Source organism: Pundamilia nyererei, unplaced genomic scaffold, assembly GCF_000239375.1.
Source record: "Pundamilia nyererei isolate P.nyererei 1_Seehausen unplaced genomic scaffold, PunNye1.0 scaffold00310, whole genome shotgun sequence".
Lineage (NCBI taxonomy): Eukaryota > Metazoa > Chordata > Actinopteri > Cichliformes > Cichlidae > Pundamilia > Pundamilia nyererei.
Window position 1 is genome coordinate 378,079 of NW_005187711.1, and position 24,599 is coordinate 402,677.

The 24,599-nt window shown below is 39.1% G+C and overlaps 1 protein-coding gene across 1 annotated transcript in view; it reads left to right on the top strand.

Annotated features, from left to right (window-relative positions):
• Window positions 1–24,599, top strand: part of otog (otogelin) — a 69,122-nt gene that overhangs the window by 20,129 nt on the left and 24,394 nt on the right. The window contains exons 15-28 of the mRNA XM_013915478.1: window positions 2,237–2,361; window positions 2,754–2,966; window positions 3,909–4,074; window positions 4,825–4,899; window positions 5,905–5,951; window positions 9,654–9,819; window positions 21,049–21,156; window positions 21,812–21,950; window positions 22,278–22,412; window positions 22,563–22,709; window positions 23,193–23,312; window positions 23,534–23,650; window positions 23,797–23,953; window positions 24,554–24,580. Coding sequence (XP_013770932.1) covers window positions 2,237–2,361; window positions 2,754–2,966; window positions 3,909–4,074; window positions 4,825–4,899; window positions 5,905–5,951; window positions 9,654–9,819; window positions 21,049–21,156; window positions 21,812–21,950; window positions 22,278–22,412; window positions 22,563–22,709; window positions 23,193–23,312; window positions 23,534–23,650; window positions 23,797–23,953; window positions 24,554–24,580 — 1,742 coding nt within the window. The remainder of the gene's footprint in view (window positions 1–2,236; window positions 2,362–2,753; window positions 2,967–3,908; window positions 4,075–4,824; window positions 4,900–5,904; window positions 5,952–9,653; window positions 9,820–21,048; window positions 21,157–21,811; window positions 21,951–22,277; window positions 22,413–22,562; window positions 22,710–23,192; window positions 23,313–23,533; window positions 23,651–23,796; window positions 23,954–24,553; window positions 24,581–24,599) is intronic.

Below are 24,599 nucleotides of genomic sequence, written 5' to 3' on the forward strand. Positions count from 1 at the left end.
GTTTCAGAGGCAAAGAGGGAGGTGATGGTGAAGTGCTCTCCCTCTCACACTTACTCTCTCTGTAATGCACACTGGTCGGCGGCTCAGCATCAAAAGCCCAGCTCTATGATCAGCTCTTTTAGGGGGACTAGATGAGCGCCCAACTGGACACGCCACTTCAACAAGGAATTTACTGTTAGCGGAATAGGAGCTCCACTGTACCGTATCGTAATGGCTGACTATAAAGGGCGGATGTTGTCTAACAGCTGTAAATGGATATACATCACAGTTACTGACTGAAGTGCCCGTATGCTGCTAAGAAGTCACTTTTCCTGAAGCACTACTAAAAGACTGTAGTTAAAGTGATGACTTGCACAATTTTAACCTTTTGTTTTGTTTTTGCTTTGCTTTGCAGCTGCAGTCATTTCAGACACTTAGTTGCATAGTTAGTGGCAAAAAAAGAAGAGGAGTAAGTCAGAAAGAACTGCAGGCAGCTATTCTACTTCAAAGAGAATTGGGTGAAACCCATCTGATTAATAGTGGCTTGGGCGGAGGTGGGACTCCCGTGTCAGTCGCTTCTAGCTTGCTATTGTACTCGTATCAGTTCCAGGTCCAGCATGTTTCAGAGAAGGATCAAAGAAGTACAAGTAAAATGTGTATTTAATACTGCACATATTTTCTTTAAAAGTTTAAAAAATGCAGTTCACTTCAAATAAATGCCTTTAAATTCAGTTTTATGTATGCAACTTCAAATCACACCAACAGTTTTAAAGAGCTTTAAGGGAAAGACCTGACGAAAGAAAGAAAGAAAGAAAGAAAGAAAGAAAGAAAGAAAGAAAGAAAGAAAGAAGAAAAATCTCCAACAATCAAAGAACCCTCTATGAGCAAGCACTTGAGAACAGTGGGAAGGAAAAACTCCCTTTGAACAGGAAGAAACCACCACCAGAACCAGGTTCAGGGAGGGGCAACCATCTGCTACAACCTGCTGGGGTGAGGGGAGGGAGCCCGAGATGAACTAAAGTGGTGTATAAACATAGCGAGTGAATGAAGGAGAACAGAACCTCTCAGTATATCATGGGAAGCCCCCTATTGCAGTGTAATTAAGGGAGGGTTCAGGGTTACGTGATCCAGCACTAACTATGTGCTTTATCAAAAAGGAACGTTTAAAGCCTAATCTTGACAGTAGAGATAGCGTCTGTCTTCTGAATTCAAATGGGAGCTGCAGAAGAGGGGCCTAAAAGCTGAAGGCTCTTCCTCCCGTTCTACTTTTAAATACCTGACGAACCACAAGTAAACCAGCAGTCTGAGAGCAAAGTGCTCTGTTGGGAAGATACAGTGTAATTGGGTCTTTAAGGTAAGATGGGTCCTGATTATTCAAGACCTTGTATGTGAGGAGCAGGATTTTTTAAATTTGATTCTGGGTTTAACGGGGAACCAATGAAACATGCTCTCTGTTTGCAGACCCTGTCAGTACTCTCACTGCAGCATGTTGGGTTAACTAAAGGCTTTCAGTGAGTGTTTAGGACAACCTGATAAATAATTGCAGTAATGCAACCTACAAGCAATAAATGCATAACCAACTTTTTCAGCATCACTGAGACGGGATGATTCTAATTCAAGAGATAAATGCAAGAAGGCAGTCCTACATATTTGGTTAATATGCACATATCCTGGTCAAAAACAACTCCAGTGTTACTGAAGGTCAATGTAATGCCATCCAGATTCAGTAAGTCAGTAAGACACCATGTTTGTAAGATTTTTAGGACTGATTACAATAATATATAATCTCCTGCCATGCTCAGTGACCCCTGTTTCAATCCATGGGGTCGATGTGGATGTCACAGTGCACACTCTTGATGTCACATCCTCTACAGAGAAAAGTCAGTATAATAAGAGGGGCACCTCAATGTCAACTACACACATTTAATTTTGTGTAACATTCAGTAATATTTATAATTATAGCTATTTTGTTATATTTTATAACTTGTAATATATTGTAATATTTAATTTAATTTAGTTGGTTACTGTTCTTACTGTCTTTGAGCAACTGTGACCACATAATTTGCTCTGGGATTAATAATTATTCTGATTCTGATATTATCAGAATGTTATTTTGTGAACACAACAACACTTGTAACCACAAAAATCAAAAGGCAACTCTTCATTCACACGATAGCACTGGACTCACTTTATAAAAATGACTTTTTTTTCTATCTGTGTGCTGTCATACTGATTCCTTGCTTTGGTTTTGGTTCAGATCTCCATCAGGTATGATAGAAAGCACTCCTCAGCTCTTTGGAAATGCCTGGAAGGTTTCGTCTGCGTGTTTGTCCAGCCTGAGTACGCCTCAGCTCGATCCCTGTGATACACACCAGCAGGCTGGTCAGTTTCTCTTCCTCCTTTTTTCTGTTTCAGTAGAGAAAAATAACATATTTACTCAGTTGTATAACATTTATTATGTTAAACTGCGTAAGTGGTGCTTTATAAAATAAAACATATGTATTATTATAAAACCTTTGGACATTTTGATGTTGATATCACAGTAAAAATGTATCCCAAGCTCTGTTTAAGGTGTAAATCAGTTTAGTTTCTACTTTTATTCTTATATTTTTACACACATATTTATCTGTATTATCCAGTGAATTTACAATGATTATGACATAAATGAACAACTTTAAAAATATTTTATTTAGGGTTTGTATTTGATTCATGACATCAGAATCACAGAGAGCAAGACTTGTTTACTTGAATTATTTCTAAACTATTTTTAACAGTGACCTATGCTTCAGAAATGTGTGATGTGCTGAATCAGGATCTGTTTGCTGCCTGTCATGAGTACCTCAGTCCAACACCCTTCCATCAGCAGTGTCGCTCCGATACCTGTAAGTGTGGGACGCCTTGCCTCTGCTCGTCGCTGGCCCACTATGCTCGCCACTGCCGTCGATTCTCCGTCATCATTGACTTTCGATCACAGATATCTGACTGTGGTGAGTCACATTCACGCCAAACATATTTTGTCCAAGAATGTACCTACTGCTACAGAGATGTCAAAATTAGCAATTATTTCTGACATATTTTTTGTTTTCATGTCTAATATCAAATCCAAATATTTCTCCCAACTCACCGTTCAAGGTCACAGATGATTTTCAAATTTCAGCTTGGAGGACATTTTAATATTTCATTATATATGTCAGTATGTCATATGAGTTATTGGCAGGACTGTTCATGGAAGTTTAATCTTTTAGGGAATGACATGGAAAAAAAAAATCAGTTTAGATCAAACAGTATCAGTGCCAGCTTAGGAGTAATTTTGGAAAATTTTCCTACCAAAAACTTTCCCAAAGAAGGTATGGGATGTCTTGAAAGGTGAAACTACACTCAAAGTGGTCACCCACAGGTTTAGGGTAATCACGGGGCAACCACAGGAGTTTGTCATCCTATTTTTATTCCAGTGTGAGTCATTAAGTTAGAACGTGAGTGCATTTTAATGAGATCCACAACAAACATCATTCTTTGTTTAAATACTGGAGCACACTAATGACATGTGCCTCACTGGTTTTATGGATGACAACAGATATCAGGTCTTGAACGTTACTCAGTGGATGAACTGATGTCACGAATCTGAAATGATTCTGCACTGTCCATTCAGCTTGCCTTTATTGGCTCTCTCGCATGTCACACACTTTAGAGATGACTGGACAAACTAAAGTTTTAAATGATGAATTAACAGACGTATGTCTTTTTTCCCCTGGAGGGGAAAAAAGTCATACACAAACCATCATTCTGCTCCAATCAGTAGCTCTACACTTTGTTGTTAAATTTGATAACTTGATGAAGAATACAGTGACGCCATCATCAAGTTAATTCCCATTAAAAGGCCAAACTGACTGTGAGTCTGAGTCTTTGCTGAACTCTGTCTTGCCCTGCAGCTGTCACCTGTCCTGCCAACATGCAGTACGGCACCTGTGTGTCCTCCTGCCAGCGCCGTTGCTCCTCCCTCTCTGTCCCGCAGCACTGTGGGGAGGAGTGTGAGGAAGGTTGCGTCTGTCCTCTGGGTTCCTTCTACAATCACCGAACACACACCTGTGTGCACAGGTAAGGACGAGGAAGTGATATTCGCAGGTAGAAGTATGTAAAGGCAAAAAAATGATGAAATATTTATATGATGAAGCAGGTGGGACTTAATACCCAGAGCAGCTTCAGTACTACCTGCTGTGCTGATGTGGAGGGTGGTGAAGCTGGAGTGACTCCACCAAACCAATCCACTCAAAGTGATATTTGTATCTGCTTTGAAGTTTAGGTCAGCTTCTAAGTAGAAAACCTGGTATCTTTGCTGCAGACATTGTAGACCCAGAGGACCTCGGTAATTGTGCTCTCCTTTTTAGCTTGCTCTGCCCTAGAAGACATGCAGCTTAATTCCTCTTAAATGTCCCAGGTTTTTACATCCTAGTGCAGCGCCATGCCTTACTTACCATGTGATAGAGTTACATCAAGGAATTCATCGTGAAACCCCCCTTTCATTCCCACTCGGGCTGGGGACGACAGATATCTGATAACCAGTGAGAAAGAATTTGTAGTACAGAAGCTGATGTGTGGCACTGGCCTATATGTTACAAAGGCTTTTAGCCGTAGCTAAACATAAATTACCACAATGTATATTATATAAATCATACAATACTGTATTTTTTTCAAGTAAGACTGGTCTATTTTGCCCCCCTCCACTTCTCCTTAATTAACATTGGTAAGGAAAAAAATTAAGCAGTGAATGTATATTTATGGGGGGAACCAAAGTCGGTCCATTTAGGTTTGTCACAAGTTCAAGTCAGGTTGTCTCTTTTTTTCCAGGAGCGAGTGCCCCTGCAGTTTCCTCGGAGCAGATTATGAACCAGGAGATGTGATCATGACTTCAGCAGGCGTTCAGTAAGCTCCTCCCCTTCATTTCTACCTTCAGTCTAGACTTATGAGTGTCAGGCTTTATTTTTGTAAATAAATTCTGTAACAATGAACTGTGACATTACTGATATTACATGAGGCAGTTTAGTTAGCAGTTAGAGAAAGTACAGAAAACACTGGGAACTGCCTTTAATTTAGTCAGTTAAAATAATGCAGTACTGAGGAGCAGAATTTACTTTCAGAACAAAGGAGTCTAAAGTTTCTGGTTTGCTGTGGTTCAGATTTCCTAATTTTTTCTCAATAAAAAGCTCTACCCCCTGTCAGTCACGACCACATAAAAGGAAAATCTGTGTAAGAAAAGTTTATATTTTTCTAGAGATATTCTTTTCAATCAAGTGTTTCAAGTCAAATGTTTGAATGAACAAAAGACTCCAGAAAATTAAAAAATTTTCAAAATAGAAAAAAATTGCTTTGTTTAATTCAAATTGTTACTTTAAGTTAGGCCAGGAGCTTATTAGGTTCTTCCCTGCATATTAAAAATATTACATTTTAGAGTTCCACAAAAAACAAAAAACAAAACAGGAACATTTCTTTCCTGTTGGAGATGATGTTGGATTTCTTGCAAGTTCTGTCCAGAGATCCAACATCAGAAGACTTCTGTCAAGTAATGTAACACAGACTGTTTGTTTAAATTGTATCGGGACCAGCTGTAATCAGCAACCTTTTTGGTGAAACAATACAATGTGTGGAAGAAAGCTAATATAATTTCCACCTTGAGAAAGACTGAATCACCTGGGGAGTATAAATCTGTTCTTTAAATTTCTAATTTGGTGAAACTCATATTAGGGAAATTACCAAAAATGAGCAAAGTCAATGTAAGAGGACAAATAACAGAAACTACATACATTGCAGTATATTGACATTATCACCAAAGTACCAAACCTGTATTTAATTTTAAATATGTGAAAATTCTATGAATTTTCTCCAGTTGCCATCATTAAGGTGAGTAATGTCTCTCTGTGCCTCCTGCAGGCTCTGTCTGAATGGTAGACTGGTGTCCCAAACACAAACAGGCACAGGTGAGTCCATTTGATTTTGTTAATCTGATCTTTTTTTTTTAATCTTAAGGCAAAAACAAGAATTGAATAATAGAAGTTGAAGAGGAGTTTAGAGCTCAGAGTTCAGAAAGATATTGAGACAAGAGCTGGATGGTAGGGAAGAGTTATAGATGACTGGAAGGGTATAGCTGAAGTCGGAAACTACCAAGAAGGCATTTGTCCTTTGGACAAAGAAATGAGAACAAGGAGACTTGGTGGTAAAATGAGGAAGTACAAGACAGTGATAAAAGGAAAAGGTTAGCAAAGAAAAGTGGGATAGTCAGGGAGATGAAGAAAGTAAAGAAGTAAGTTTGGGAGGCTGGGTGAACAGCAAAGAGAGAAGAGGGAAAGGAAAGTGTTTATAATAAGTTGTACATGAGGCTGGAAAACAAGGAAGGACAAAATGACTTGCGTTGATTAGGTAGGGAGGGAGACTGAGTTGGAAAGTATGTGCAGCAGGTTAGTATGATTCAGGATAGATATGGAAATGTAGTAACAAGTGAAGAGAGCATGTTAAGAAGATAGAGGAAGTATTTTGAGTTTATGAATGTAGAAAATGAGAGAGAGAACAGATGGAGGAAAGTTAATGAATCAGGAAGTGCAGAGGATTAGTAAGGAGGAAGTGAGGGCAGGTATGAAGATGATGGAGAGTGAAAAGACAATTGGCCAATGTGACATGTCTGTGGAATAATGAAGATGTCTAGGAGAGAAGGCAGTGGACTTTTTAAGCAGATTGTTTAATACAGTCTTGGAGAGTCAGAGGATACCTGGGCAATGGAGAAAAAGTGTACTGGTACCAGTTTTAAAGAACAAGAGTGATGTGCAGATCTGTAGTAACTACAGAGTGACAAAGGGGATGAACCTTACCGTGTATATGTTGAAGCTCGGTCAAGAAGAGAGGTGATGATCAGTGAGAAGCAATATGGCTTCATGCCAGGAAAGATCACTGCAGATGTGATGTTTGCTTTGTTATTGGAGAGTATAGAGAAGGTCAGAAGAAGTTGTACTGTGTCTTTGTGGATCTTTCTTATAGCCAAGAGAAGAAGAAGTATGTGAGGATAGTGCAGGACATTTAAAAGGACAGTGAGACAACGTGAGGTATGCAGTGGTGGGGGTGGTATTACAAATTGTGATGGAGGTCAGATAGAAGTGTCTGTGGATGATATTTGCAGCTAATATGTTGATCTGTAGTGAGAGTAAGAAGCAGTTGAAAGAGTCTGGAGAGGTGGAGGTATGCTCTGTGAAGAAGAGGAATGAAAGTTAGTAGAAGGAAGACAGAATATATTTGTGAAGGGAGACAGGAGGAAAGATGGACATGCAAGGAGGAGCAATAATGAAGTTGGATGAGTTTGAATACCTGGGTTGAACCATCCAAAGCAACAGACATAAGAAAAGTAAAGAATGTTCGAGTGTGGTGGAGTGGGTCTAGATGAGTGTCAGGCTGATTTGTGATAGAAGGATCACAGCTAGAGTGAAAGTTTACAACATGGTAGTGAGACCTGCTATAATGTACGGTTTGGAGATAGTGGGACTGACAAAAAGATCGGAAGCTGAGCTGGATGTAGCAGAGCTGAAGATGTTGAGTGTTTTTGAGACCAAGATGGACAGGATTAGTCATGAATACATCAGAGGGTCAGCTCAGGTTGAACAGTTTGAGAGGCAGGGCTGAGATACAGTGGGGCAAAAAAGTATTTAGTCAGCCACCGATTGTGCAAGTTCCCCCACTTAAAATGATGACAGAGGTCAGTAATTTGCACCAGAGGTACACTTCAACTGTGAGAGACAGAATGTGAAAAAAAAATCCATGAATTCACATGGTAGGATTTGTAAAGAATTTATTCGTAAATTAGGGTGGAAAATAAGTATTTGGTCACCTCAAGCATGGAAAATCTCTGGCTCTCACAGACCTGTAACGTCTTCTGTAAGACGCTTTTCTGTCCCCCACTCGTTACCTGTATGAATGGCACCTGTTTGAACTCATCATCTATATAAAAGACACCTGTCCACCGCCTCAAACAGTCAGACTCCAAACTCCGCCATGGCCAAGACCAAAGAGCTTTCGAAGGACACCAGGAAAAGTATTGTAGACCTGCACCAGACTGGGAAGAGTGAATCTACAATAGGCAAGCAGCTTGGTGTGAAAAAATCAACTGTGGGAGCAATCATCAGAAAATGGAAGACATACAAGACCACTGATAATCTCCCTCGATCTGGGGCTCCACGCAAGATCTCATCCCGTGGGGTCAAAATGATCATGAGAACGGTGAGCAAAGATCCCAGAACCACACGGGGGGACCTGGTGAATGACCTGCAGAGAGCTGGGACCAAAGTAACAAAGGTCACCATCAGTAACACACTACAACGGCAGGGAATCAAATCCCGCAGTGCCAGACGTGTTCCGCTGCTGAAGCCAGTGCATGTCCAGGCCCGTCTGAAGTTTGCCAGAGAGCACATGGATGATACAGCAGAGGATTGGGAGAATGTCATGTGGTCAGATGAAACCAAAGTAGAACTTTTTGGTATAAACTCAACTCGTCGTGTTTGGAGGAAGAAGAATACTGAGTTGCATCCCAAGAACACCATACCTACTGTGAAGCATGGGGGTGGAAACATCATGCTATGGGGCTGTTTTTCTGCCAAGGGGACAGGACGACTGATCCGTGTTAAGGACAGAATGAATGGGGCCATGTATCGTGAGATTTTGAGCCAAAACCTCCTTCCATCAGTGAGAACTTTGAAGATGAAACGAGGCTGGGTCTTCCAACATGACAATGATCCAAAACACACCGCCCGGGCAACAAAGGAGTGGCTCCGTAAGAAGCATTTGAAAGTCCTGGAGTGGCCTAGCCAGTCTCCAGACCTCAACCCCATAGAAAATCTGTGGCGGGAGTTGAAAGTCCGTGTTGCTCGGCGACAGCCCCAAAACATCACTGCTCTCGAGAAGATCTGCATGGAGGAATGGGCCAAAATACCAGCTACTGTGTGTGCAAACCTGGTAAAGACCTATAGTAAATGTTTGACCTCTGTTATTGCCAACAAAGGTTATGTTACAAAGTATTGAGTTGTATTTTTGTTATTGACCAAATACTTATTTTCCACCCTGATTTACGAATAAATTCTTTACAAATCCTACCATGTGGATTCATGGATTTTTTTTTCACATTCTGTCTCTCACAGTTGAAGTGTACCTCCGGTGCAAATTACTGACCTCTGTCATCATTTTAGGTGGGGGAACTTGCACAATCAGTGGCTGACTAAATACTTTTTTGCCCCACTGTAGTTTGGACATGTGCAGACGAATTATAGAGAAGATTCACAGATGTAGTGAAGGAGCACATGCAGAGGGTGGGTGTGACAAAGGAGGATGCTAGGGATATAATGAGATGGAGGCAGGTGACTGACTGTGATACCCCCTAAAGGAAGTAGCCAAAAGAAAAATAGTCAGTGGATATATATGTTTGTGTCATATCAACTTTCATACTGTGAGAAATTACAGTCCTAAGAAAATGTGTAAAAGTGCCTTTTTTGATAGTGAAGATTAATAATGCATGAGCTAAAACATTGATGTGTTTATGTTGCTCAGCATTCATACCTAACAAACTAATTTTTCACTCTTCTTCACTGTCAGTTTAAAAGTGACACCAAAAATCTACAAAAAATCTGTGATGTCATTTTTACTTACAGACAGATTGTGTCCAGAAGGTCAGATCTACCAGAACTGTTCAGAAGGGGAGGATGGCCTCCTGCCGGGAAGGGGTGTGTCCTGTGAGCGCACCTGTGAGTCTTACCTGCTCAACCTCACCTGCTCATCACACGAGCCCTGTCTGGCTGGATGTGTCTGCCCGCCTGGGTGAGTGACAGCTAGTACAAATGTATTCTGTCCATTGGTGAATAGTTATACATAGAAGGTAATGGCTGCTTTATAATGTAAAAAAACTCCTTTTGATTGGACAGTACTGCACTTTTAAAATCCATTTTATTTTAATTTGATTGTAATTCTTCATTTCACAATTTTAAACAAAAGCTACTCTCGTTGTTATGGAATCCAAATTTAAAAAGGGAAAAGGAGAAAAATAGAGAATTGAATATAAAAAATAGAAAAGGTATCTGGAAAAATGTATTTGCTTTCATTCAGCTGACTCTCTGGGATGTGTGATCTGTAGCAACAAACTAGTAAATAACAGAATTCAAAATAGAAAGATCAAACTGATTATTCACACTTCTCCACTCGTAATAACCCTGAGATTCTTGTGCACGCATTGGTCTTTAGTCACAGTGCAGAGTGGAAGTATGGTCAGACTAAAGATGGAGACTGAATGTAACAATTTAACATTTTTGTTTCATATCAGGGTAAAACAATGAGGTAAAACAAAGGGTTCCAAACTCCTGCTTAAGTGGTACAGAATCTTGAAAAGTTCACACATAGCAGACTGTAGTTATCCTAGTTAACTGTTTGGTTGGTTGACTGAGCAAAGGAACAAGATGTTTTTCTTGAGCAGTAAAGGTCAAGAAATGAGTGTTTCACTTAATGAAATCTTATGCTGTTAGTGTACCTGACTGAAGCTGATGTCACAGAGAAACTGGGTGCAGGTTGATTAAACTCTCTTAAAATGTCACAGAAGCCTGAAATAGTCTTCCACCCCCCTCCTTCCCATACCTGGTGATGCTGCTTGTGTGATACATGTAGTCAGCACTTCATTGTAACCATTTGTTTCCTAACATAAAGTAATAAGCAGACGTAGCTGTTCATTTTGTGTGGACAGTTTGAGATAAACTTAGTCCAGTTGTTCTGTTAACCTGACTCATCTTCTGGTTGAACTTGCTAATTCCCTGCTGGCTTCTAATATACATGAATTTTCCTGGTTTTCAATTCCTTTTTTTTGGGGGGGGGGGACTGCCTTGCTTTATCTACTGGTCAGACAAGTAAAATGTATAAGTTGGAATTAAGTTTTTTTGGGGAAATTTTTACATTTATAGATTTAAAGATATAAGCTTTGTGGAAGTGTCTGTTGATGTGACATAAGGAAAAGTGCAGATTTTCTGTGGCAGACAAAGGACGTGATTCCAACAGATGAGGTGAACAGACATTATGGGTAGAATACAGTCATCTGACCCCTTTAATCCTCTCTGGCTGTCAGCCTGAAAGGGGGGTTAAGTGGTTTCATTCTGTGACATCAACCAGGAGTCATCTTGATTACAATACGCACAGGCAAGGGTTAGTTTAAGGATGTCGCATCTTATGACATATTTGCATAGATTATATAGTTGATTGATGAGAGCGCTACACCTGCAAACAGAAGGATTATATTTTTCGATTTTAGAACTGTCAAAAAGATACAATCTTTGTTTTTCATGTAAAAGCAGAAGAGCTGAATAAGTATACAAAAGAACAATGAAACAGTGTAGCGCTAAAATGGTAACTCTTAAAAGCTTTAATTTGAGAAAAAATAAAACCTATCGCTTAAGGTGATTTGGAAAACTATCTGACCAATGAAAGTCTTACATTTGGAAAACATAGACACCACTGAAATGAGAGACCATCTGGTTTGTTGCCAATATACAGATCAAACACCAACATCCTTGTATAGAGGGATGCTTTTGTAAACATTGGCTCGAGTCACTTGTAAATCTGTGAAGGCACCATTAACGGTGAATGCTATATAGTTCTGGACTAACATGTACTACAAAAGATCATCAGCAAGACAATGCTGAACAAATAAACTTTAAATAAATATATATTGTACATATCACGTCAACATCGATGATCAGGCTCCAAACTGACCTGTCTCAATTCATTTTTGTCACCCATTCACACAACTCACTAAACCCACATGACCCCAAAATATATCAAAGTAGCTGATGTTTGACCGTTAAGCATCTTGTTTGTATCCACCACCATTATACACACCACTGCAAAACCATTAAAAATATAATTCAAACAACTACTAATTGTCTAAATGTGTTTTTAAATAATCTGAAGTACTACTGTACTGTGCTATGTGTATTTATATAGTCAAAAAAATGCTAAAACAAGACCAAGGTTAGATTTTTCTTATTATATGATGAATATAAATAAAAACTTTACATTCAAGACTTGTTTTGACGGAATTACAATGAGTACTAACGGTAACATTAACATTAAAACGGAGCGATCGTGGTTCAGGGACTTGGGAATCTCATCTTGTAACCGGAAGGTTGCCGGTTCGATCCCCAGCCCTGTCTGTTTTGGTCGTTGTGTCCTTGGGCAAGACACTTCACCTACTGGTGATGGCCAGAGGGGCCAATGGCGCGATAATGCAGCTTCTGTCAGTCTGCCCCAGGGTAGCTGTGGCTACAAATGTGGCTTGCCTCCACCAGTGTGTGAATGAATAGTGGAGTTGTAAAGCGCTTTGAGGGTCTCGAAAAGAGCTATATAAATGCAATCCATTATTATTATTAAAACATATCTGCTGTCTCTCCAAGAAAATAACCCTAATGTATGTCAGTGAAGACTGCCATTAGCTTAAATTCTTAGTGGTTAAACTGGTGAAAATTAAAGCATAGTCTTTCTGTAAATCTCATTTTGAAGCATAAATGGCAGAAATAATAGAAGCCTTAAGTTTTACTGAACAATTAGACTAATTAAAAAAAAAAAAAGAGGAAACAATCAAAAGTTCTCACAAACGTATTTTTTTATTCAATAAAAGGGCAGATCCATCCCAGAGCATATTGCTATCTAGTTAACTAATATCCATCATTTCTGTGTCTTATTTGTTTTTCCATATTTTTTACCCTCAGTGCCTACCCACCCGTGTTCCTGTCAGGTTAGATGATTAGATTTCAAATTTAAATGTAAAATTATGACATTATACTTGACCTGAATGCATATGCCTTGGTTCACTGGATAAAAAGGGGATCTGTTCTTTAGTTAATCGTTGCCATGGTGAATCTTAGTATTGAAGCTCTGTTGAGGATTGCTTTCTTTCTCTACAAACACATTCAATTCAGGGTCAACATGCTCAGAGTTGATTGAACTTACTTTGATCATCCTACTTTTTTAAAGAGGAAACTGGGAGTTGCTGATCTCAGAGTAAATCAGCTCGGAGTTTGTTGTTAGACTCAGAGTTTGTTGAACCGACTTCCTGGAATTTGGCCTTGCATTGAAGCTCCCCTTGGTTACTTTAGCTCCATTCTATAAATAGCACCAGTCTGGGTTTTCTGCCTGTTACTCAGAGCACTATCTCAGCAAACCTACTGAAATATAGTGATACGGTGAAAAGGTCGGAGAGGGGCAAAAATGGTCATCTGAACCCTGAGTCACCTTTGCTGACCTCACTGGTGTGATTCAGATATCCCTGTTCACTACATGGAGCAAACTGACCTTTTGGGTGTCAACAACATCATAACCTCTAAATCTGTCGTCCAGTTGTAGCTCAGGTGTTTAAAAAGTCACTGAAACCTGAGTTAAAAAATATGGCACAAAGAAATCTCATTCAGCCCTTCTGCTTCTTGATGACAGATGTATTAATGAGTGTAGTGATAGTGAGACAGTTTTAAGGTTCACTGGGAGATCAACTGATCTGTATGAAATCAGCCTGGAGTCATATTCTGCTACATAGAAGCCTGTTTGTTTTTCTGCTAATCAAGGGTTGTTTTTACAGAAGAAACCTTTATTATGATTCTTATTTTAAAGATTTATAGAGTTCACAAATCAGTGATGTTAACATGACTCACCACACCCTCCCCCAAAAATTCTAAATAAGTTTAAAAAGCAAAATTTAACTACCTTAATATTGTATTTTGGTAGCATTAATGTTAGCAAACATTAAATTTAGTCTTAGCTAGCTAGCATTGTGTTTGCATTACCAGGTATTCAAAATAATTCATTCAGTATTGATATTTAAGTTGTCGAGGGTTAGGGTTACGAGCTAACTGGCAAAATTCTACAGGGTGAGTTTCTCCGTACTGTTAATATTAATGTCATTGCTCTTATTTATATATATGTGCATTTGTGTGATAAATACAAAATATGCAATTTTATTTCCTAATTCATATTTAGAACATACTTTGTGGCTGTTCACTTTGAAAAGTGCTTCTTTCATGCCTTTCGTCCACCTGTAATTTTTCTTTCAGGGCAATTCAATTCAATTCAATTCAATTTTATTTATATAGCGCCAAATCACAACATAAGTCGCCTCAAGGCGCTTCATAGATACAGAGAAAAAAACCCAACAATCATATGACCCCCTATGAGCAAGCACTTTGGCAATGCATGATGTCTTTCTAGTCTTTCACATTTCATCACCAGTCACCAGAATGAATGATAGCAGCTTATTAGCAGCTTCGTTACAGATGCAATCAAGAAATGTGGCTTGTCAGAAATACTTAATCGACCAGTCTGCTATTAGCTATTAGCAGACTGCTAGCAGACACAAGCATAATGTGAGCTTTGTTTCCGGACCTGTTTATTTCTGTTAATTGAACAATATCTCAAGGCTAAGTTCTCTGGTGAAATTAAGCCATCTTTGGTAGAATAGAATTAATAGGATGAGTAACAGTAATAGCTTTTTTTCAATTGTGAACATTGAGCATTTGGGAATTTTTGTGCACAACCTTTTTATGAGACACTGTGGGATTCAGTGAATACACTGTATATTATGTAAATATTCCAATTCACTATGCATTTGGACAGCAATACTAATACCAATAGTGTAAAGGATGAATCTGATGAATAGTTTTTTGCCCAGTGAAAGCATCAAAACAGGAGCTGTTTTGAGGAAAACACCAGGATTCAGTTCAAAACTTACCCCTGTCTGTTTATTGACTAATCTTTGTTAGCATTTCTCAGCAGTTAGTTTATCTACCTTCTCAGATTCTCTTGTCTCTGACCTGAAAGGGCTGAGATGCATTGGCATTTCTTTGTACCGTTTTCAAACAACTTAGTTCTTGAGTATTTTATAGGATGATGTTGGTATTTACTATGCTTTTACAACTGTCTGAGCTTACAGCACGATGAGGTTTGTATAAACACTTTAAAAAAAATAAAATGTCACATGCAATAAAAAAAATCACAAATCTTTATATAGAGAGTATTTAAAAATCTAAAACAGTTGAAACTGGTACATACCAAATTTATTGCAGCTTATTTTCTATATAAATGATGAATTTGAGGACAAATAAAAAAACACATCTTCCCTAACCCTAACCCCCAGACCTGAGATGTAGCTTTTACTTTTAATTAATTCTTCAAACCCTAGTGTCATATTTACATCTTGGACATTGAAATAATAACCTTTACAAGATTTCTGATTTCAATAATATTAACTATATCTCCACAGCTTTAGTTGTGTTTACTAAAGCAGTCAACAAATGATAAGCAGCTTCTTCTTCTTCTTATATTAACTCTACACTTAAATGACTATCAAAAAACAAAAACCCTTTCTAAACTCAGAGTCAACTGCAAGGTATTCATCTGAAGCGGGACTTTAAAACCTCTAATGGGAAATGATTAGCTGAGGTGCAGACAGATGAATCCATTGTGTCTGCATTCACAATGGCACACTTTGTTTATGATCAAAATGTAGACCATTCATTCATTCCTTCTGTGTCAATTAGTCCAGCTGAACTCATATGAACCTGGACTTTCAGGTGCAAAACAGAAACATGCAGCCTGCTGGAATTTGGTTTTGGTTACAGGTTTTGTTTTAGTTTAGACTCATGAGATGATTCAGTGTGTTGTAAGCAAAAACAAGTTTAGGTGATAAAGATGATATACCTTGTCAGGTCTGCTGCCTTTTGAAAGAGCTAGTGTCTAGGATAAGTGGGGAACATCTGGTTAAAAAAAAAATTATTATTTACTTGCAAAATGTAAAAATGTAGTAAAGTATATCCTCCTCATCCCAGACTTTGCACTAAGACGCCCCAGTACTGAAAAAATGAGGCAATTTGTAGCAGAAATTATTTTATGCATTTTATTAACTGTGAAATGGTCATCATGTCAGCATGTTGTGATCTGTGTGTGATAGATCTCTCACACACAGGGTGGCTGTGGCTCAGGTGGTAGAGCAAATCAGCTACTAATTGGAAGGTCGGTGGTTCGATCCTTGGCTTCTCCAGTCTGCATGCCAAATATCCTTGGGCAAGATACTAACTCCAAGTTGCCCTCCGATGCGTTCATCGGAGTATGACTGTGTGTGAATGTACTTTAGTTTGCACTTGTGTTTAGAAGTGCTTGTATGAATGGGTGAATGAGGCATGTTGTATACAGCGTTTTGAGTACTCCGGGAGAGTAGAAAAGAAAAACATCAGTCTTTCTTTAAATTATTTTCTGCCCCAAATAAACGGATCAATTCACCTGCTAATCTTGTGAATGTAATTTACGATTGCAAACGTCATTAATAATCTAGGCCATAGGCTGCATACCGTCAGGGATAATTTTCAGCTTATTGTCTCTACTTGGTGTGCAACACTTGGGAGTACACTCAATGCAAGGCAGACTGCAGTCGAGCCATTGCGCTGTTTGACTCATCTGTCATCATGTTTTTCAACTACTTATTCCTCAGTCCACTTTACATCACGCGAAAGAATGAAATTCAAAATGAGGGCTGTGTTTATGAGAATTTATTCATAATGTGCTCATAGGTCAGAACAATAAATGATTTTCATATCTTTGATCAGAGAAATTGATACAGCAGTTTGGCTGCCAGATAAAGGAAGCTGTTAGCACCGTTTTATCTGTGGTGTAACTCTACTCAGATGAACCTGAGGTTTGTGGCGAGACTATTCAGTATGTCACGGCAGCCTCGCCAGTGGATATAGCTCAACCATGGATATTACAAGATACTTATCAGCTTCGTCTTGCAGAGACGAAAGCAAATGGATGGTTGCAGACAAAGACTGTTTCTTTCTCTATCTCTGAGAATCCTAATTGTCTGGTTTTCTCATGTAGCTAACATGAGCGTTACAGTCCACAGTCGCCCACCCCTGAAATTTGTTCTGGGTTCCTGGCATCTCTCTGCTCTGGAAGCAGACCTGCTTTGGCTCTACCTCTGTTATTCTCTTGGCAAAATGACAACACTATAACTTGATAGCATGCCTTTAGGTCACTGTTCTCCAATAGTTAAAAAACACTGCTTTCAGAGAGATTGGATTATTTAGATGCAGAATTTTGAATTGAATTGAATCTTTATTTTGAACATGTTTAAATAGTATAACAACAACAACAGAGAAAAAGAGACAAGCAAACAAAACAAAAGGAAAACAAAGCAATAATAATTATAAATAACTTAAATATAAATATAAGTTGCACCCACACACACATATACACATCCCCAGTGTGAAAATAGTGGGTGTCTACCCGATCAAAACCCTACCTCCTCCCTGTACTTTGCAAAAAACATATTTTTGAACTGAGTCATGCTGATTGCTTCAGTTCTTCACTTAGTCTATTCCACAGCTTCACTCCACACATAGAGATGTAAAAACTTGTTAATTTTGTACGGATACAGGGATGTTTTAAATTAAATTCAACATGATCATTTGGAAATGATTTGCCTATTTAGATTTCAGGAGTGATAACCCTCCTCAATGAGTGCTTTACAAATTAAATCATACTCTCTGGTAGGGGCAGAGCTGCTTGTGCATCATGTTCATTTGGTAGTAAACGGTAAACGGTCTTTGATTTTTAATTAACGTCTGGCTGGCAGTGGGTGTTTGGTTAGGGTCAGGGAAAGTTAGTAAGTAAACGGATATGTGTAGGCTGTTATAGATACTGTTTTTGGTGTAATTATTGGACAATTATTTGTCCGTCAACTTAAAATGAACATAAAATCATGTTAATGGGATTTAAAAATGCATAGTCTTACATTGGTTAAGTTCCTCAAGTGGTGATTGTTGGTTTGTACTTTCATGTTACTCTGTAAACATGTAAATAGCTGACAGAAACTGCCTCATAATCACCATTTAGCAACATAAACCTGAGGCTACAACCCCACACACCAACACAAATCCTTAATGAGGGCACACATGTCTAAAATCTTTCTCATAGTAGAATACAACGCTGACCGCACAAAGCAAAAAAAAAAAAAAAACAGCACAAGTGAGCGATCGCCACAATGATTCTACTTTAGAAAGATGAACAGGTAGAAAGGGAGGCTGCAGCCTCACTCCTCATCTGCTTGTTACCTGTTGAAGTTAAGGGTCTGCATACTCAGTTTGGTATTCACTCAGCTTCCACTCTGGGTTCTTAAACCCAGCTTAGTCTTGGCAAGCACCTGCCAAGACTAAGCTAGACTAAGCTTGCAAAGAACCAAAGTTGTGTTAGCAGCACAATGCGGTTGTTTCTGTCTTGGATGCAGTTTTCCACATTAACATTTATCTCATCATTTTGTGCAATAAGAATAAATTTCCATATCCATGCTCTAGACTGCCTCTGACACGAATAATTGCAGTACTGGGAACCAGTTTCCTACAAGAACTGGTTCTCGATTCCTATCCGTAAATATCAAGGTAATTTTAGACTTCTAATGATTATCTGTTTGATTTTCATGGCACAATACATCACAGCATACATCTTTAAAAAGCAAGACCTGGGTACAGAAGTTTGAATTTACTTTGGAAATTTCTCTAATCCACACAGGGTCAAAAGTATACATAAAAGATCAGATATACAGCGGGGAAAATAAGTATTTGACACATCAGCATTTTTATCAGTAAGGGGATTTCTAAGTGGACTATTGACACAACATTTCCACCAGATGTTGCCATCAAGCCAAATATTGAAATCATACAAACAAATCAGAACATTGAAGTATACAAGTTAAACCATAATAAATAAAGTGAAATGACACAGGGAATAAGTATTGAATACATGAAGATAACAGGGGGCAAAATGACATAGAAAGCCAGGAGATCACCTGAAATCTGTCAGTATTGATAGAGAAATCCTGTCCCCTATCAGTACTAATTGATATCAGCTGCTTTAGTCCTAATTGATGGCCTATAAAGGCTCCTCATTACCCAGAAGGCACACAGGAAAGACTTCATGATGGGTAAAAGCAAAGAACTCTCTCAAGATCTTCGTAATCTTATCGTTGAAAAGCATTGTGATGGGAATGGTTATAGGTGCATTTCCAGAATGCTGAATGTTCCTGTGAGCACTGTGGGGGCCATTATCCGGAAATGGAAAGAGCATCAGTTCACCATAAACCTGCCACGATCAGGTGCTCCACGCAAGATCCCTGTCCGAGGAGTCCAAAGAATAATCAGGAGAGTTCTCCAAGAGCCAAGAACCACTCGGACAGAACTTCAGGAAGACCTTGCATCAGCAGGTACTGTTGTTTCAAAGAAAACTATAAGCAATGCACTGAACCGCCATGGCATCCATGCACGCTCACCACGCAAGACTCCATTGCTGAACAAAAAGCATGTCAAGGCTCGGTTAAAATTTGCGCAACAGCATTTGGAGAAGCCTGTGGATCATTGGGAGACTATAGTATGGTCAGATGAAAGCAAAATTGAACTTTTTGGCAGCCATTCCACACACCATGTTTGGAGAAGAAATGGCACTGCTCACCACCCCAAGAACACCATACCAACAGTTAAGTTTGGGGGTGGTAGCATCATGGTTTGGGGCTGCTTTTCAGCAAGGGGTACTGGCAGACTTCATATTATTGAAGGCAGGATGAATGGAGAGATGTACCGGGACATTCTGGATACAAATCTGCTGCCATCTACCAGGAAGCTAAAAATGAAAAGAGGGTGGACATTTCAGCAAGACAATGATCCCAAACACAAGGCCAAGGAAACAATGAAGTGGTTTCAAAGAAAGAAAATCAAGTTGCTTGAATGGCCCAGTCAATCACCTGACCTAAATCCCATAGAAAATCTATGGAGAGAACTGAAGATTAAAGTTCATAGAAGAGGCCCAAGGAACCTTCAAGATTTAAAGACCGTTTGTGTGGAAGAATGGGCCAGAATCACTCCTGAGCAATGCAGACGACTGGTCTATCCATACAGGAGGCGTCTAGAAGCTGTAATCACCAACAAAGGCTTTTCTACAAAGTATTAAATAAAGTGTGTTCAATACTTATTCCCTGTGTCATTGCACTTTATTTAATATGATTCAACTTGTGTACTTAAATGTTCTGATTTGTTTGTATGACTTCAATATTTGGCTTGATGGCAACATCTGGTGGAAATGTTGTGTCAATAGTCCACTTAGAAATCCCCTTACTGATAAAAATGCTGATGTGTCAAATACTTATTTTCCCCGCTGTATACACATGCCCCCACTAATATTTCACTAAACGTCCTTTAGGAAGTTCCACCTCGATCAGATGCTTGTGATAACCATCAGGAAACCTCTGGCAAACCACTTAAAAAACAAAACAAATATCACTTCAGTTTATTGGGCTTTGCAGGTATTCATTTATGTACATTTATGATTTTGACTCTTTTTCAGCCATTCTGTTGTAGATTTGATGCTGTGTTTGTGATCATTATCCTGTGTTATGACTCAGTTTTAGCAAATTTTAAGCTGTTGGAAAGATGGTTTTACATTTAAATAAACTGCTTCACATTTAAACATGTCAGATACATTTTCAATGGCAGTGGTGATGAAGGCAAGTCCAAAGCACTGCACCACAGTAATTCAAGATGCTTTCAAGATGTCATGTGCTCCTGTTTTTTATCGAGACTTTGTATTAAAAAGGATATAGATTCACACTAGTCTTGTTGTAAAATCTTAACATCTTTATACTCTGTCTTGGTGTTTTGAAAAAGAATAAGCTTAGCAAGGGGCAGGTGCGACTAAGAATGACTTGTTAATCACACAATGAAGCATACCCACATTTAGTCTCCTTGTTGACTCTAATGAATATGTTTATAACATAAAGATATGTGTGCAGAGAGATGAGTAGAGTGCTTGACAACCAAGTCTTTTTGATCCCTGCTGGCTATTAGAAAAAAACATGCTGATTTAAGGCACTTTAACACTGGCTTTACTTTTCAGCCCCAGCATACAGAATTCATTGGTCTCAATTCTACATAAACTCAGTGCTTTAAAAGTGTTTTTCCTTTAACAGTTGGGTGTTTCCCACAGGCTGCTGAAACATGGAGATGAGTGCTTTGAGCCCGCTGCATGCCCCTGTCTGTGGAAAGGAAAAGAGTATTACCCTGGCGACAGAGTCTCTTCGCCCTGCTACCAGTGGTATGTTTCCACAGATTCAGTGTTTTTAGAAAATTTTGTTCATTAAAATTGAAAATCTTCCTTTCATGTTACATATCTTCACATATCATATTTCCCTTCTCTCTATAGGCAATCATTCATTTTGTCACGCTTTACAAATTTGGTCTTGGCCTCGCCAACAATAGCTGTCAAATTAATATGATCATCAAGCAAACAATTTCTAGTACCATCGCCAATTTTTCAAAGTCAGATTTAGCCTGAAAGCTCAGAATCCCGAGGTTGTCAGAGCATCGAAAGTGGCCACCTGATATCTATAATTCTCTGCTATCACAGCACAGAAAAAGGCCTTGAAAACAGAGCGGGCCCTTGTATGACTCTTTGATTCTCTGCTTCAGACTGTTCATCGCTAGTGAAAGGAAACACTCTCCCAGTGATCTCAGTCATTCTCCCATCCTTCCATTTCTTCTTCAAGCCTCAGCCAGGGAAGAAGATGTAGATGACAGCCTAATAGTGCAATGAGCTGCAGTTCAGCCTTTGACAATTCACCGGTCACTTTTCTGCCTTCTGTAAACCTGAGGCTCTCAACAAAAGGAGGCCATTAGATGTGAAAAAAATGTCCTCTAACTAAGTGGGAACAAGTTGATGCCGAATCACTGAGGCATTGCTGTCTTTGTAGTGTTTGCCAGCATGGGACGTTCCAGTGTGTATTTCAGCCGTGTCCATCGTTGTGCACGGCTTACGGTGATCGCCACTACAGGACGTTTGATGGGCTGTTATTCGACTACGTTGGAGCATGTAAAGTTTATCTTGTAAAGGTATGTGAGAAAAAGATTATTATAGCCATTACATGAGCATGTGATATATTTTTTGGTCCATAACAGTGGACCCCCCCCTTACACACGCACACACACGCACACACGCACACACGCACACATGCACACATGCGCACACGCACATGCACATGCACACACACACACACACACACACACGCACACGCGCACGCACGCACGCACACACACACGCACACACACACAAACCTGCTTTACTCTGTAATAATAAACACTAAGCCTATTGTTACACTGAGATTTCTAAGCTATAAAGACATTTACTGTTACAGCAGCTGTGTTTTCTCACCTCCACAGAGCAGTGCTGATATAATGCTCAGTGTCACAGCTGAGAACATCGACTGTTTTGACAGTGGAATCATCTGCAGGAAGTCCCTGCTGATCAATGTTGGAAGATCCTTTGTTGCTTTTGATGATGACACTGGGAAGCCAGTAAGAGTCACTTTTAAAGCAATTTCTACTGCTAGCGCAGAGTGATGTGCTGCACAGTGTCTTTGTGTGTCATCTTTGTTTCTTCTGAATAAGATTTAAGGATTTTTCAGTGGATAGCTGCCATCTAACTACAGTCACTCGTTTATGCAGAATCATTCCAGTGTGATTGACAGGAAGCAGATAATGTTCATCTGGCCAGCTGGGTACTTCACAGCGATTCATTTCCCAGAGGAAGACGTCACAGTCCTCTGGGACCGAAAGACTACAGTGCATGTCCAGGTTGGACCTCGCTGGCAGGTAAGATGCTGGTTCAGTGTTTTGTTTTTTGCAGATCTTCAGCTGATCTTCAATATAAGGTGACTCCACAAATGATACCTAATAAACTGATGTTATACCAGTTTGATATTTTAGGATTTTTCTGGTTCCTAATTGAGCTGAGTGACCTCTGAGTTATCTGCAGCCATGATGGGAATCACTTGTAGTTTAGCTGATTATTTTTGTGAAAGGTCGGACGGTATGTTGCTATGAATCGTGGCACGTCCTTTCCTTTCACAAAGGAACATACAGCGAATCATCTCCGAAGCACTGAAGAACTTAACAGATTTTTTTTCATTCAGACTGTTGAACACACCATTCTCAGAGCAGCATCCAACAGGCAGTTCTGTGTTACTGTCAGTCACAAATTTTAAGAGGCTATGATATAAAGTAAAATGTAACATCATGACGGTATTAACAACATATGAGCTAACAGGCTAAAAAGAGGCGATGTGATGTGTTCAGGGGAAGCTGAGCGGATTGTGTGGGAACTTTGACTTGAAGACAGTGAATGAGATGCGAACGCCTGACAACATCGACTCCCCAACACCACAGGAGTTTGGAAACAGCTGGACTGCAACAGAGGTGAGCAAAACATCACCTGTATGTTCATCATGCTCTGATGATCTAATGAAGGCAATTAACTGTGAAATTAACATTTCACTTGGACAATAACTTGCAAGCCTATTCATCACAACTTCAGTTTATTTGAAAACTGAAATAGTGATTCATTTATAGTGAAATTGAGCTTTCTCATTTGACATAAATGTTTCTTTTTATCTCCCTGTGTATGTGTGCGTCTTTAGTGTGTAAACAGTCCAGATATCAGACATCCCTGCACTCTCAGTCCACTCAGAGAACCTTTTGCAAAACGACAATGTGCTGTTCTGCTCAGTGAGATCTTCCAAGCCTGCCACCCAGTGGTGAGTAACAAAACGTCTCTACCCTGGGCTTTTTACAAGTACTACAGACTTTTTATTTTTTAATTAAGGGGTAAAATTCTACTTGCTATTAATTCATCTATTTGTAATAAATTTGTAAAAAAATTATTTCTTATATTTGCCCTTAGGTGGATGTCACCTGGTTTTACATGAACTGTCTAGCAGACACATGTGCCTGCAGCCGAGGAGGCGACTGCGAGTGTTTCTGCACCAGTGTGGCGGCGTACGCCCAGCGTTGCTGCCACCAGGGTGTACCTGTGGACTGGCGTTCTCCTTCTCTATGCCGTGAGTCAGTCAGACCACAGGGAGTAAAATTCCCATCTAGTGTTTCTTGCTAACGTTCGCAGATTTTATTTGTTAAAGCATTCCTTTTTGAACATTTTAATGTAGACATTGTATTAAACATACAATGTCTACATTGTATGTAGACATTAATTACAGAGGAATAACTGAGCTTATCTGGAAAAAAAACATAAAAACTAAAAAAAAAAAAGATGTTCTAATTGTAGTTACATCGTTATCAGTTAAACTGCTATCAGTTGAAAAGCGGTTGTTGAAAAGCAAATTATTATTAATAGTTGTCATAATTAATTATATATAAATTCTTCTCAACAGTAAAATTAGATAATTTATGTAAATGTCAAGATGGAAACTATAAAAGGGAAGAACTTGATGCAAGTTTAAACTATGTTGTGGGGCATTTTAAATGACCATATATTGATATTGATCTTAAAATCCTATACTGGTTAGGCTCTAATAAAAATTAATATCTACTTTTCGTGCTTATAAAGTACCTTTCAGTACTACTTTCATAGTATTTATATCAATATTGATAGTAGTAGTACTCATCCTATTATTAACAAGAGTCTCTTTGTTTCCGTGCAGCGTACGATTGTGAATTCTACAACAAAGGTATAGCAATTTCTCCACA